Source organism: Nerophis lumbriciformis, linkage group LG07 (assembly GCF_033978685.3).
Source record: "Nerophis lumbriciformis linkage group LG07, RoL_Nlum_v2.1, whole genome shotgun sequence".
In the NCBI taxonomy this organism is placed as follows: domain Eukaryota; kingdom Metazoa; phylum Chordata; class Actinopteri; order Syngnathiformes; family Syngnathidae; genus Nerophis; species Nerophis lumbriciformis.
This window is the reverse complement of record NC_084554.2, coordinates 56,667,501-56,680,725: the sequence shown is the minus strand read 5'-3', so window position 1 is coordinate 56,680,725 and position 13,225 is coordinate 56,667,501. Positions and strand designations below refer to the sequence as shown.

The 13,225-nt window shown below is 39.5% G+C and overlaps 1 protein-coding gene across 1 annotated transcript in view; it reads right to left on the bottom strand.

Annotated features, from left to right (window-relative positions):
* The window catches only part of LOC133609336 (NEDD4-like E3 ubiquitin-protein ligase WWP1), a 90,116-nt gene that overhangs the window by 9,000 nt on the left and 67,891 nt on the right, over positions 1–13,225 (bottom strand). Inside the window, exons 18-22 of the mRNA XM_061964857.1 lie at positions 8,578–8,737; positions 4,443–4,576; positions 3,034–3,174; positions 2,828–2,948; positions 433–537 (exon numbers count right to left, since the gene is read on the bottom strand). Of these exons, the coding sequence (XP_061820841.1) occupies positions 433–537; positions 2,828–2,948; positions 3,034–3,174; positions 4,443–4,576; positions 8,578–8,737 (661 nt within the window). The remainder of the gene's footprint in view (positions 1–432; positions 538–2,827; positions 2,949–3,033; positions 3,175–4,442; positions 4,577–8,577; positions 8,738–13,225) is intronic.

Sequence of the window (13,225 nt, the reverse complement as noted above, 5' to 3'; positions counted from 1 at the left end):
CGAGCAGTAAGTTGACCTGCTCACACCCTCTGAGGTCTACAAGCTCCATGGACGAGCAGTAAGTTGACCTGCTCACACCCTCTGAGGTCTACAAGCTCCATGGACGAGCAGTAAGTTGACATGCTCACACCATCTGAGGTCTACAAGCTCCATGGACGAGCAGTAAGTTGACCTGCTCACACCCTCTGAGGTCTACAAGCTCCATTGACGAGCAGTAAGATGGCACAGGTTGATGAACTGAAGGTGGACTGTTTGACTCAATGTCTTCTGATCTTGTCAACAATTGCCAGAAGACTCTTCATCCATAGCTAGTATGAAGTAAACACATCCTCCCCATGTGTGATGGTCAACAAGAGACTAAGCACTCCATATTCAAGTGTTGTTTGCAACCTACCATCGAAAGCTAAGATTAGAAGACGCAGATGACAGTACCTGCCAGAACCAGATGATCTGTTTACTGTTCCTGGTGTAATGGCGATAGACCGTGTTCCTCTGCCAGTCCTGCAGGTCAACCTCTTGCATGCCACACAGCATCACCTGTATCACATTTTCAATACAAGACATGTGCAATGACACCAAGAAGGGTTGCAGCTGCCTAATTGTAGTCTAGAATTTGCCATGGATGATTTATCTCCAGCGGTTGTGCTTCGGCACTAGAAGAGGACTCACATTTAAACAAATATGGCACAGTTGACACTGGAAAAACAACAACCAAAAAGAACTGATTAAGACTCTTAGACAAAACTAGCGTGTCCATCCTTTCTGATTATGTTTTAAAATGCGGACCCCTGCAAGACTGTGTGTGGACTTTGGTGAATTACTGCAGAACAGCTAATGAGTCTTAACACTGACCTAGGCTAAATGTTTTCAATACATTTGGACCCCAGAAATAGATTTGTAACCGCTTAGAACGCAAAGTGGAAGACATGAAGAGAATCTTGCGTCATGCATTTAAAGCAGTGGTTCTCAAACTTTTTTTGTCATCCCCCACTTTGGACAAGGGGGAGTTTTCAAGCCCCACCTGCCCCCATCGCCCCAACAGAGCGCTAATGCCAAGCTTTAACATTTTCAAATGTATTGAACATCAAGTTGTATACATTCAAACTCAATAACATAAAATAACATTAAGTTCAATAATAAATAAAATAACTGTGCAGCTGTGGTATAACTTGCATCAAGTTCAATAATAAAAAAAAAAAAAGTGTTATAACTTGCATCACGTTCAATAATAAATAAAAAAAAGTGTTATAACTTGCATCAAGTTCAATAATAAATCAAAAAAAGTGTTATAACTTGCATCACGTTCAATAATAAATCAAAAAAAGTGTTATAACTTGCATCAAGTTCAATAATAAATAAAAAAAGTGTTATAACTTGCATCAAGTTCAATAATAAATCAAAAAGTGTTATAACTTGCATCACGTTCAATAATAAATCAAAAAAAGTGTTATAACTTGCATCAAGTTCAATAATAAATCAAATAACTTGCATCAAGTTCAATAATAAATCAAAAAAAGTGTTATAACTTGCATCAAGTTCAATAATAAATAAAACAAAAGTGTTATAACTTGCATCAAGTTCAATAATTAAAAAAAAGAGTTATAACTTGCATCAAGTTCAATAATAAATCAAATAACTTGCATCAAGTTCAATAATAAATCAAAAAAAGTGTTATAACTTGCATCAAGTTCAATAATAAATAAAACAAAAGTGTTATAACTTGCATCAAGTTCAATAATAAATCAAAAAAAGTGTTATAACTTGCATCAAGTTCAATAATAAATCAAAAAAAGTGTTATAACTTGCATCAAGTTCAATAATAAATCAAATAACTTGCATCAAGTTCAATAATAAATCAAAAAAAGTGTTATAACTTGCATCAAGTTCAATAATAAATAAAACAAAAGTGTTATAACTTGCATCAAGTTCAATAATAAATCAAAAAAAGTGTTATAACTTGCATCAAGTTCAATAATAAATCAAAAAAAGTGTTATAACTTGCATCAAGTTCAATAATAAATCAAATAACTTGCATCAAGTTCAATAATAAATACAATAAAAGTGCCACTTTGCAATATTTGCAAAAAAAAAAGGAGGAGCTATGCATTTGGCAAGACAGGGCAAGTGACAGCACTTTCCCCCGGGAGAGCCACCTTGCTTCACTGTGAAACAGCACGGCTGTATGATCAGCTCCCATTTCCTCACACAGTGCAGAGAACAGTCGCGCTTTCAGTGGTCGTGTTTTGATCAAATTGACCGCGCTCACAACATCTGTTAAAACCTCATTGAGTTCGGGGCTGAGCTGCCTTGACGCGAGTGCTTCCCGGTGAATGACACAGTGTGTGCCCGTCACATTTTTGTTTCTCTGCAGGCGCTGGCTCTGGCTCGACGACCTTTGAGGTGCGAGTCACAAATGTATATATTTGTGTAATTGTGATCCACACATTAGCCTGCTACCCATCCGCGCGAAAGTTTGTTCCGCTTAGCCCCGCCCCCATTAGTTACTGTTGCTATGTCTGTCAAACTTTCGCTCCTACCGAGAAATATAAAGCCTACAGTAAAAATAAGTACCGGTAATTTCCATTTATTTATATAGCGGATTTCACAGACAGAATCACAAAGTGATTTACAGTGTGTATAGAAAATGAAAGCATAGTAAAAAAAATAATCTAAGAATATAATAATTAAAAAAAAAATTTTAAAGTGAAATTTCCTCCCGTTCCTCGCGCCCCACCTGTCATGTCTCTATTCCCCACCAGTGGGGCGCGCCCCACACTTTGAGAAACGCTGATTTAAAGACAGCAACATCAATTCTAGTACTGCTTACCTCCAGCTCCTTTTCATCAAAATACTGGAGCCACTGGAGTGGAACCACCTCATTAAAACCATCCAGGAAAGCTTTGGTTTGACCTTCAACTCCACGGGAGAACCTCCACTCGGCCATTAAACTGCAAGACACAGGTGGGGAAATGTAGCAGACGACAAACGACAGCACATTCCTGCTCACTGAGATCCACGGACGAGTGTCTGAACCTGATGTACTCTTCCTTGTTCTCTTCCGTGACTAAGACGTTGGCGCCATCCGGTTTGAGGTCATGGGAGGTGATCTTGCCCAAGATTTCCATGTCCACTGAGAAGAACATCTCCAGACCACATTCCTCAATGTTGTTGTCCCTGAGGAAACACAAGGGTCTGACACTTGCACTCGCCATGATACATTAGGACTTTGACAACACTGACAGTCGAATTATTTAGTCCTTTCTATTTGGACTGCAGTGTTTTTACTGATATACCATAACTTTTATGGACAGAATTTCTAGGCGCAGTCAAGGCGTTGAGGGGATCCGGTTTGGTGGCTGCAGGATTAGGTCTCTGCTTTTTGCAGATGATGTGGTCCTGATGGCTTCATCTAGCCAGGATCTTCAGCTCTCACTGGATCGGTTCGCAGCCGAGTGTGAAGCGACTGGGATGAGAATCAGCACCTCCAAGTCCGAGTCCATGGTTCTCGCCCGGAAAAGGGTGGAGTGCCATCTCCGGGTTGGGGAAGAGACCCTGCCCCAAGTGGAGGAGTTCAAGTACCTCGGAGTCTTGTTCACGAGTGAGGGAAGAGTGGATGGTGAGATCGACAGGCGGATCGGTGCGGCGTCTTCAGTAATGCGGACGCTGTATCGATCCGTTGTGGTGAAGAAGGAGCTGAGACGGAAGGCAAAGCTCTCAATTTACCGGTCGATCTACGTTCCCATCCTCACCTTTGGTCATGAGCTTTGGGTTATGACCGAAAGGACAAGATCACGGGTACAAGCGGCCCAAATGAGTTTCCTCCGCCGGGTGGCGGGGCTCTCCCTTAGAGATAGGGTGAGAAGCTCTGTCATCCGGGGGGAGCTCAAAGTAAAGCCGCTGCTCCTCCACATGGAGAGGAGCCAGATGAGGTGGTTCGGGCATCTGGTCAGGATGCCACCCGAGCGCCTTCCTAGGGAGGTGTTTAGGGCACATCCGACCGGTAGGAGGCCACGGGGAAGACCCAGGACACGTTGGGAAGACTATGTCTCCCGGCTGGCCTGGGAACGCCTCAGGATCCCCCGGGAGGAGCTGGATGAAGTGGCTGGGGAGAGGGAAGTCTGGGCTTCCCTGCTTAAGCTGCTGCCCCCGCGACCCGACCTCGGATAAGCGGAAGAAGATGGATGGATGGATTTTATTGACATAATGACTATCCATACAGTCCTACAATTATATAAATTGTTTTAATGCCTATGAAAATCGCATTTAATGCTTCTTAATGCATTTTAAGACTTTAATTTTCACAATATCCATTTCTAGACTTTTCAATGCCCAGTGAAATCTACTGCAGACTTACTGACTTATGACAAAGTCTGTGTGTCCTTCTAAACCTGCCCACTTCTCTTTCCTGCATGAACAGACATTGGTAGAGAGAAAATACTCACCTGATCCATATGAGTGAGTTGTAGAACTCTGGGTCAATGGACTCTAAATCTTTGAGAAGGAGCTTCTTGTTCAGCATGCGTTTGTAGAAGGGCAAGGAGAAGCCTGTGTCAATGAACTTTCCGTGGAAGAGTGCCTGTTGCGCAGAGAAAGAAGAAAATACCAGACACAAAGTTGTGAACTTTGTTTACACACATGAATATTACAAGAACTAAAATAAAGTTGACAACTTTGTCCGAACTGGAATGTTTAATCTCACCACCTCAAATCTGAGAAAATGGTCAACAGTCAGCTTTGTACAAAATATTTCGGGTTAAATTGTATCAAGTCAAAAAGACTGAAGTTAGAGTTCTGTGAATGAAATAATCTTTAATTAAAAGAAACTACTAGTCGGCTACTTGTCCATTGGAGAGGCTCCAGCCCCCCTTCTACCCAGTAACAGCCCCCTCTTAACAATATGTAATATGTACAATATACACACTGCAAGTATATATACAATGTAGTAACAGACACCTTCATAACAATATGTAATATGTACAATATTTACTGCATTTTGGTCATGCAAGTATATATATAATGTAGTAACAGACACCTTCATAACAATATGCAATATGTACAATATACACACTGCAAGTATATATATAAAATGTAGTAACAGACACCTTCATAACAATATGTAATATGTACAATATACACACTGCAAGTATATGTATATAATGTAGTAACAGACACCTTCATAACAATATGTAATATGTACAATATACACACTGCAAGTATATGTATATAATGTAGTAACAGACACCTTCATAACAATATGTAATATGTACAATATACACACTGCAAGTATATATATAATGTAGTAACAGACACCTTCATAACAATATGCAATATGTACAATATACACACTGCAAGTATATAATGTAGTAACAGACACCTTCATAACAATATGCAATATGTACAATATACACACTGCAAGTATATATATAATGTAGTAACAGACACCTTCATAACAATATGTAATATGTACAATATACACACTGCAAGTATATATATAATGTAGTAACAGACACCTTCATAACAATATGTAATATGTACAATATACACACTGTAAGTGTATATATATAATGTAGTAACAGACACCTTCATTGTAATATGTATAATATACACACTGCAAGTATGTATATATAATGTAGTAACAGACACCTTCATAACAATATGTAATATGTACAATATACACACTGCAAGTATATATATAATGTAGTAACAGACACCTTCATAACAATATGTAATATGTACAATATACACACTGCAAGTATATGTATATAATGTAGTAACAGACACCTTCATAACAATATGTAATATGTACAATATTTACTGCATTTTGGTCATTTTAATCAATGCCAGAACTGATTTCCTCAGCGCACTTATTTCCGTTTCCGTAGCAGCACATGTCTGACTTCTGGCAACAATTCCTTCCGGATACAAACGTTCTAATCATGGCAGATTCAGTAACAAACAACGAAGATGACTAGTTTTGGACAAATGAGGATTTGCAACCTTATATTTTTGAAGCTGAATATATGGAGGATGAACTACTGCTCCTAGAAGCATACCTGCCAACTTTTGAAATCAGAAAAACCTAGTAGCCAGGGTCCAAAGTCCTGGTGGGGGGTTCAGGCTTCGCCCCCCGACGCAAAATGATTGATTGCATTCAGACAGGTTAAAATGTTGCTAAAACCATCACTTTTCTATCAGTCACAGTGACTTTTCAAAACAAAAATATTACAGCAAAAATCATATGGGTTGATTGACATGTTTATTCTGTAAGCTAACTTCAATAGTTTGACATTATTTTGACAGTTAATGCCAGTTATCCTGTCAACCTTTCACAAGACTTCAATTTGTAATTTAAAACATTTGTATGCACGTACAACACTTAAGACCTTCAGTATATCAGTATGTGGAATTAAATGATGGAATGGATTAAGCAAAGCAATCAAACAATGTACTAATATGATCCACTTCAAGAAACTCTTCAAACTCAAAGTGTTTACAAAGTACAAAGAAGAAGAACCATGATAAACATTCTGAATTTATTTAACTCATCCATTCTTTCATTCTTTCACTCACAAAATAATCTTACTTATCTCAACATATGAAATCTAACTTACTTCACCAATTATTATTTATTTACTTATTTTTATTGTGGTTACTTATGGAGTATATGGTGAATAAATTGAGAACAGGAAGTGAACAAAAGTTTTAGCAACTGTTATGTAAAAGAAAAGGGGTAGGATTAAATAAGCTCTGCTTCTTCCTACTCCTTTTCGAACATGTTGAAAAGAGAAACTGGAGATTGTGATGTATCATGTTGTATGCTTGCATGTTCGAAATAAACTCAAACTCAAACTCAAACTCAATTTGTTAATTGAAAGTATAAACAGTATAAACACTTTTTACAGTAAACAAATGGTAAAACAGTACTAAACAATTCCATTAAAAGAAAAATTGGTGTCATTATTAACTTTCTGTCCAAGCTTGTATAATCTACTGCCTTGTTCAATTGTAAAAAATATTCTGTGCCTAAAATTCACATTTCTATCACAATTATCATACTGTAAACATGGTAAGCTAACTTCATTCAAATTAATAGTCCTGTCAATAGCATGGAATTACAATTCAAATGTAGTTTTTTTGTAAGCCTTTCAAAAGAATTCAAAATATGAAAAATGAATGAAAATTAATTGAAGCCATCAGACACTTGAAAAGTGGCACATCACATCTCTAATGTAATCATTTGAACTTTTCAACAGAAATAGCACTGCAAAAATATTAAGGACATACTTCTGTATTTTGGTAGTTATGCTGTCAACATTTAACAAGATTTCTTCAACTTGGACTTGAAAGCATAAATAGTATAAACACTTTTAACAGTATAACAGTACTAAACAATTCCAATAGATAACATTGGTGTCATTACCTTTTTGTGGCTAAAATCCGAAAAACGTTGAAAGTTTTCCACTTGTATCGCTAGCAACGGCATTAGACTTGTGTTTTTTTGTCCCAACGTGGTCTTTTACATCGCTATTTCCTCCGTGTCCGATCGAAAAATCTTGTCTGCACAAGGTGCAATTCGCGTAGTTTTCACCCTTTTTGGAACGGATAATTATTCCCGGATAGGCTTTTGAATATTCTTCACGGAATGACTGCAGTTTTCTTTTCGGTTTAAGACTCGTTTGCCATTTTTCTCCGGCTGATTCCATGATCGTTCGATCGTTTGGAAACAACGGCAACTGGTGCCTCGTGCTTGGCAGCGGTGCTATAAATAGCCTCGCGCATGGCATTCGGAATGGCTCGATAGGAAGTTACGGGAAGCAGTGTCCATTGTCATTGTTGTTACGCGATTTCGTGAATAAAACTTTAAAAAATGAAATTAATTAATGAAAAACCGTATTTTTTATCACTGCAACCGTAACCCGGAATAGGTTGATGAAAACCGTACTAATTACGGGAAAACCGGAGTAGTTGGCAGGTATGTAGAAGCGATCACATAGGAAGGGTGAGGCGCTGGAGCAGATGCATCCGAGAGAGTGAATCGAAGCTGCAAAATGTGAAACTTGAAGCAAAGCCATTTCAACATAAATTAACCCTAAAATTAATGCATTTTTAAAGTTATTTAGAGGTAGAATTGATTGCTCCCTTTAGCTACATTGCTAGCCACCTAGAACGAGCCGATTTCTATACGTTAGAATACAAAAAAAACAACTTTAGCCATCTTGTCACTCATAAGTATTGTACACAATAGGCAACATTCCAAAAAAGTGCTGTTCCCCTTTACACACACCTTTTAACAACCATCTGGTGGTAGACTAGCTTAGCAAAGCACATACTTTGCCCAAAGCGAGGCCCGCCCAGTTATTTTGTCAGGCCCTCCAAATGACATTAGTATTTACATTTAGGCAATTTGTGTTTCACGCTTCAGATTGCTGTTTGGAACATGTTCCCCCTTTGAGGAATAAAGCTTGGGCCCTCTGGTCTAAGGCATTATTGGAGGTGTGCTCATCATATAAAACATCATTTCCAGTCACTGTGTGCCACTTGTCAGGTCCCACGCTGGTAGGGCTAGTGTGTGCGTACCATTGCAATGAATCTGCCGATGAAGCAGAAGTAGGAGAGGTGGTCTGGGTTGATGGCAGAGGCCGGGTTGATCTGCAGACAGTAGTTGCTCTTGCCGGCGTACTCAAACAGGCAGTACATGGGGTTCAGCACCTCGTGGGACAACAAGAAGAACCACTCTCTGGAGAGCACAAAAGAAAATCCACTGGTGATCAACAGAAAATATGAAATAAAACTGGCACAATGTCTACTCCTATTCACATGATCAGAACTAGAGGTGGGAATCTTTCAGCCCCTCACCATTCGATTATAAACCCATGATTTATACATCTTTAATTATTACGCTGCACATTATTATCATACTGTATATTATTAGGGCCCGCATGGCCCATTGCATAAGGACTCCCACAGGGAGTCCTTATGCAATGGGACATAAGGACCTATTGAATTTCTAAGGTTTTATTAGGGACCGCAATGTCCCTTTGGGACAGAGGACCCTATTGTATTTTGTGCGTTTTATTAGGGCCCGCACGGCCCATTGCAAAAGGACTCCCACAGGGAGTCCTTATGCAATGGGACATAAGGACCTATTGAATTTCTAAGGTTTTATTATTATTATTATTATTCTTTCTTATTGTTCCGCAGCTTTGCGCACTACTTTCACCCCCTTAACATGCTTCAAAACTCACCAAATTTGACGCACACATAAAAAAACTCGAACAAAACTCTTTGGTAAAAATACCAAACCCCAAAACTCAAAATTGCGCTCTAGCGCCCCCTACCAAGTAAACTTGTTCTAACTCCCCGTACGAATGTCATAGAGACATGAAACAAAAACCTCTATGTAGGTCTCACTTAGACTTAAATTTTATTAATTTATTTTCTCGGGCAAAAATCTACAGGAAGTTTGCTATTCCCCCTTCAACACTAAATTGTAGTAAAATCAGTCACTTTTGCCTCTTTCAGCTGTCATTTGACCCCCTTAACATGCTTCAAAACTCACCAAACTGAACGCACACATCAGGACTGGCAAAAACTGTGATATAATAAAAAAACCTAACCCCAATTTCAAAAATTGCGCTCTACAGAATTTTTTGAATAAAACGGAGAAAAAACTGCTCCTCGGAAGAAAAAAATTACAAAACTGCCTGTAACTCCCACTGGGAAAGTCAAAGAGACATGAAACAAAAACCTCTATGTAGGTCTCACTTAGACCTACATTTCATAAATTGACAACCCCCAGCAAAAATCCACAGGAAGTTTACTATTCCCCCTTCAATACAACATTTTTGTAAAAACCCGTCCCCTTTCTTCAAACATTATCTCCTCTGAGCGCGTTTGTTGTTTCGGCTTCAAACTAACACAGGAGAGAGATTGAACCCTTCTGATTAAAAGTTGGTGAAAGAGTTGTGATACCTGCTCCGGTTTTGATTTTATGACCCTTCAAAGACCCGCTGCACTGATACTCCTGCGGTGCTGTTTTTTTAAGATGGCTGCTTAAAAGCAGGAAGCACCAACGTGCCCACACAATGCAGACAAGGTAGGTACACTAGACAAAAGTCTTGGGACACTTCAGACTAAAAGTAGACAAAAGTATTGGGACACTTAGGACTAGCACCTGCCAAAGACGCGGGCCCGAACAACGCTGCTTGCAGCTTTAATTATTCCGCCGCCTCTTTGAGCTCTAATTTGACCCCCTTAACATGCTTCAAAACTCACCATATTTGACACACACATCAGGACTGGCGAAAATTGCCATCTAATAAAAAAAAAAAAAAAAAAAACTCAAAATTGCGCTTCAGCGCCCCCTAGGAAAAACACAGACAAAACTGCTTGTAACTTCCAGTAGGAATGTCGTAGAGACATGAAACCTCTATGTAGGTCTGATTTAGACCTAGATTTCATACATTGACATTCTTCAGCAAAAATCAACAGGAAGTTGGCAATTCCCCCTTCAAAACAAAAGTTTACTAAAAACAGTCACTTTTGCCTCTTTGAGCTGTAATTTGACCCCCTTAACATGCTTCAAAACTCACCAAACTGGACACACACATCAGGACTGGCAAAAATTGCGATCTAATAAAAAAAAACCAACCCCAAAACTCAAAATTGCGCTCTAGTGCCCCCTAGGAAGAAAACAGACATAACTGCTGGAGGAAAACTCAGACAAAACTGCCGGTAACTTCCAGTAGGAATGTCTTAGAGACATGAAACAAAAACCTCTATGTAGGTCTCACTTAGACCTACATTTCATATATACAAAAATCAACAGGAAGTTTGCAATTCCCCCTTCAAAACAAAAGTTTTGTAAAAAACGGTCACCTTTTTTCAAACATTATCTCCTCTTAGCGCGTTTGTCGTGTCGGCTTCAAACTAGCACAGGAGAGAGATTGAACCCTTCTGATTAAAAGTTGACCAAAGAGTTTTAATTACTGTTTCGGTTTGGATTTTATGTGCCGTCAAAGCTGGTCCCGTCCATCGCTGCTTGCAGCTTTAATTATTATTATTATACCGGCCGCCTCTTTGAGCTGCAATTTGACCCACTTAACATGCTTCAAAACTCACCATATTTGACGCACCCGTCAGGACCTGCGAAAATTGCCTTTTGATAAAAAAAAAAACGAACAGCAAAACTCAAAATTGCGCTCTAGCGCCCCCTAGGAAAAAAATAAACTAGACTGCCTGTAACTCCCACTAGGAAGGTCGGAGAGACATGAAACAAAAACCTTTATGTAGTTGTGACTTACACCTACCTTTCATAATTGTACATCCTCGGGCAAAAATCAACAGGAAGTTGGCAATTCCCCTTTCAAGACAAAAAAGTACTAAAAACAGTAACTTTTGCCTCTTTGAGCTGTATTTTGACCCCCTTAACATGCTTCAAAACTCACCAAACTGGACACACACATCAGGACTGGCAAAAATTGCGATCTAATAAAAAAAACCAACCCCAAAACTCAAAATTGCGCTCTAGTGCCCCCTAGGAAGAAAACAGACATAACTGCTGGAGGAAAACTCAGACAAAACTGCCGGTAACTTCCAGTAGGAATGTCTTAGAGACATGAAACAAAAACCTCTATGTAGGTCTCACTTAGACCTACATTTCATATATACAAAAATCAACAGGAAGTTTGCAATTCCCCCTTCAAAACAAAAGTTTTGTAAAAAACGGTCACCTTTTTTCAAACATTATCTCCTCTTAGCGCGTTTGTCGTGTCGGCTTCAAACTAGCACAGGAGAGAGATTGAACCCTTCTGATTAAAAGTTGACCAAAGAGTTTTAATTACTGTTCCGGTTTGGATTTTATGTGCCGTCAAAGCTGGTCCCGTCCATCGCTGCTTGCAGCTTTAATTATTATTATTATACCGGCCGCCTCTTTGAGCTGCAATTTGACCCACTTAACATGCTTCAAAACTCACCATATTTGACGCACACGTCAGGACCTGCGAAAATTGCCTTTTGATAAAAAAAACGAACAGCAAAACTCAAAATTGCGCTCTAGCGCCCCCTAGGAAAAAAATAAACTAGACTGCCTGTAACTCCCACTAGGAAGGTCGGAGAGACATGAAACAAAAACCTTTATGTAGTTGTGACTTACACCTACCTTTCATAATTGTACATCCTCGGGCAAAAATCAACAGGAAGTTGGCAATTCCCCCTTCAAGACAAAAAAGTACTAAAAACAGTAACTTTTGCCTCTTTGAGCTGTATTTTGACCCCCTTAACATGCTTCAAAACTCACCGAACTGAACACACACATCAGGACTGGCACAAATTGCGATCCAATAAAAAAACCTAACCCCAAATCTCAAAATTGTGCTCTAGCGCAATTTTTTAATGAAACGCACAAAAAACTGCTCCTCGGATGCAAAAACTGACAAAACTGCCTGTAACTCTCCCTGGGAAGGTCGGAGAGACATGAAACAAAAACCTCTATGTAGGTCTCACTTAGGCCTACATTTCATAAATTGACAACCCCCAGCAAAAATCAACAGGAAGTTTGCTATTCCCCCTTCAAAACAATTTTTTTTGTAAAAACCGGTCACCTTCCTTCAAAAACGATCTCCTCTGAGCGCGTTTGTCGTTTCGGCTTCAAACTAACACAGGAGAGAGATTACAGGTAAAAGCCAGTAAATTAGAATATTTTGAAAAACTTGATTTATTTCAGTAATTGCATTCAAAAGGTGTAACTTGTACATTACAATCTCCATCTCCATAGAGCAGGTCAGCAGCAGGAAGCATGAAGTGCTCTAAAACTTGCTGGTAGACGGCTGCGTTGACCCTGGATCTCAGGAAACAGAGTGGACCGACACCAGCAGATGACATGGCACCCCAAACCATCACCCAACCATGCAAATTTTGCATTTCCTTTGGAAATCGAGGTCCCAGAGTCTGGAGGAAGACAGGAGAGGCACAGGATCCACGTTGCCTGAAGTCTAGTGTAAAGTTTCCACCATCAGTGATGGTTTGGGGTGCCATGTCATCTGCTGGTGTCGGTCCACTCTGTTTCCTGAGATCCAGGGTCAACGCAGCCGTCTACCAGCAAGTTTTAGAGCACTTCATGCTTCCTGCTGCTGACCTGCTCTATGGAGATGGAGATTTCAAGTTCCAACAGGACTTGGCGCCTGCACACAGCGCAAAATCTACCCGTGCCTGGTTTACGGACCAT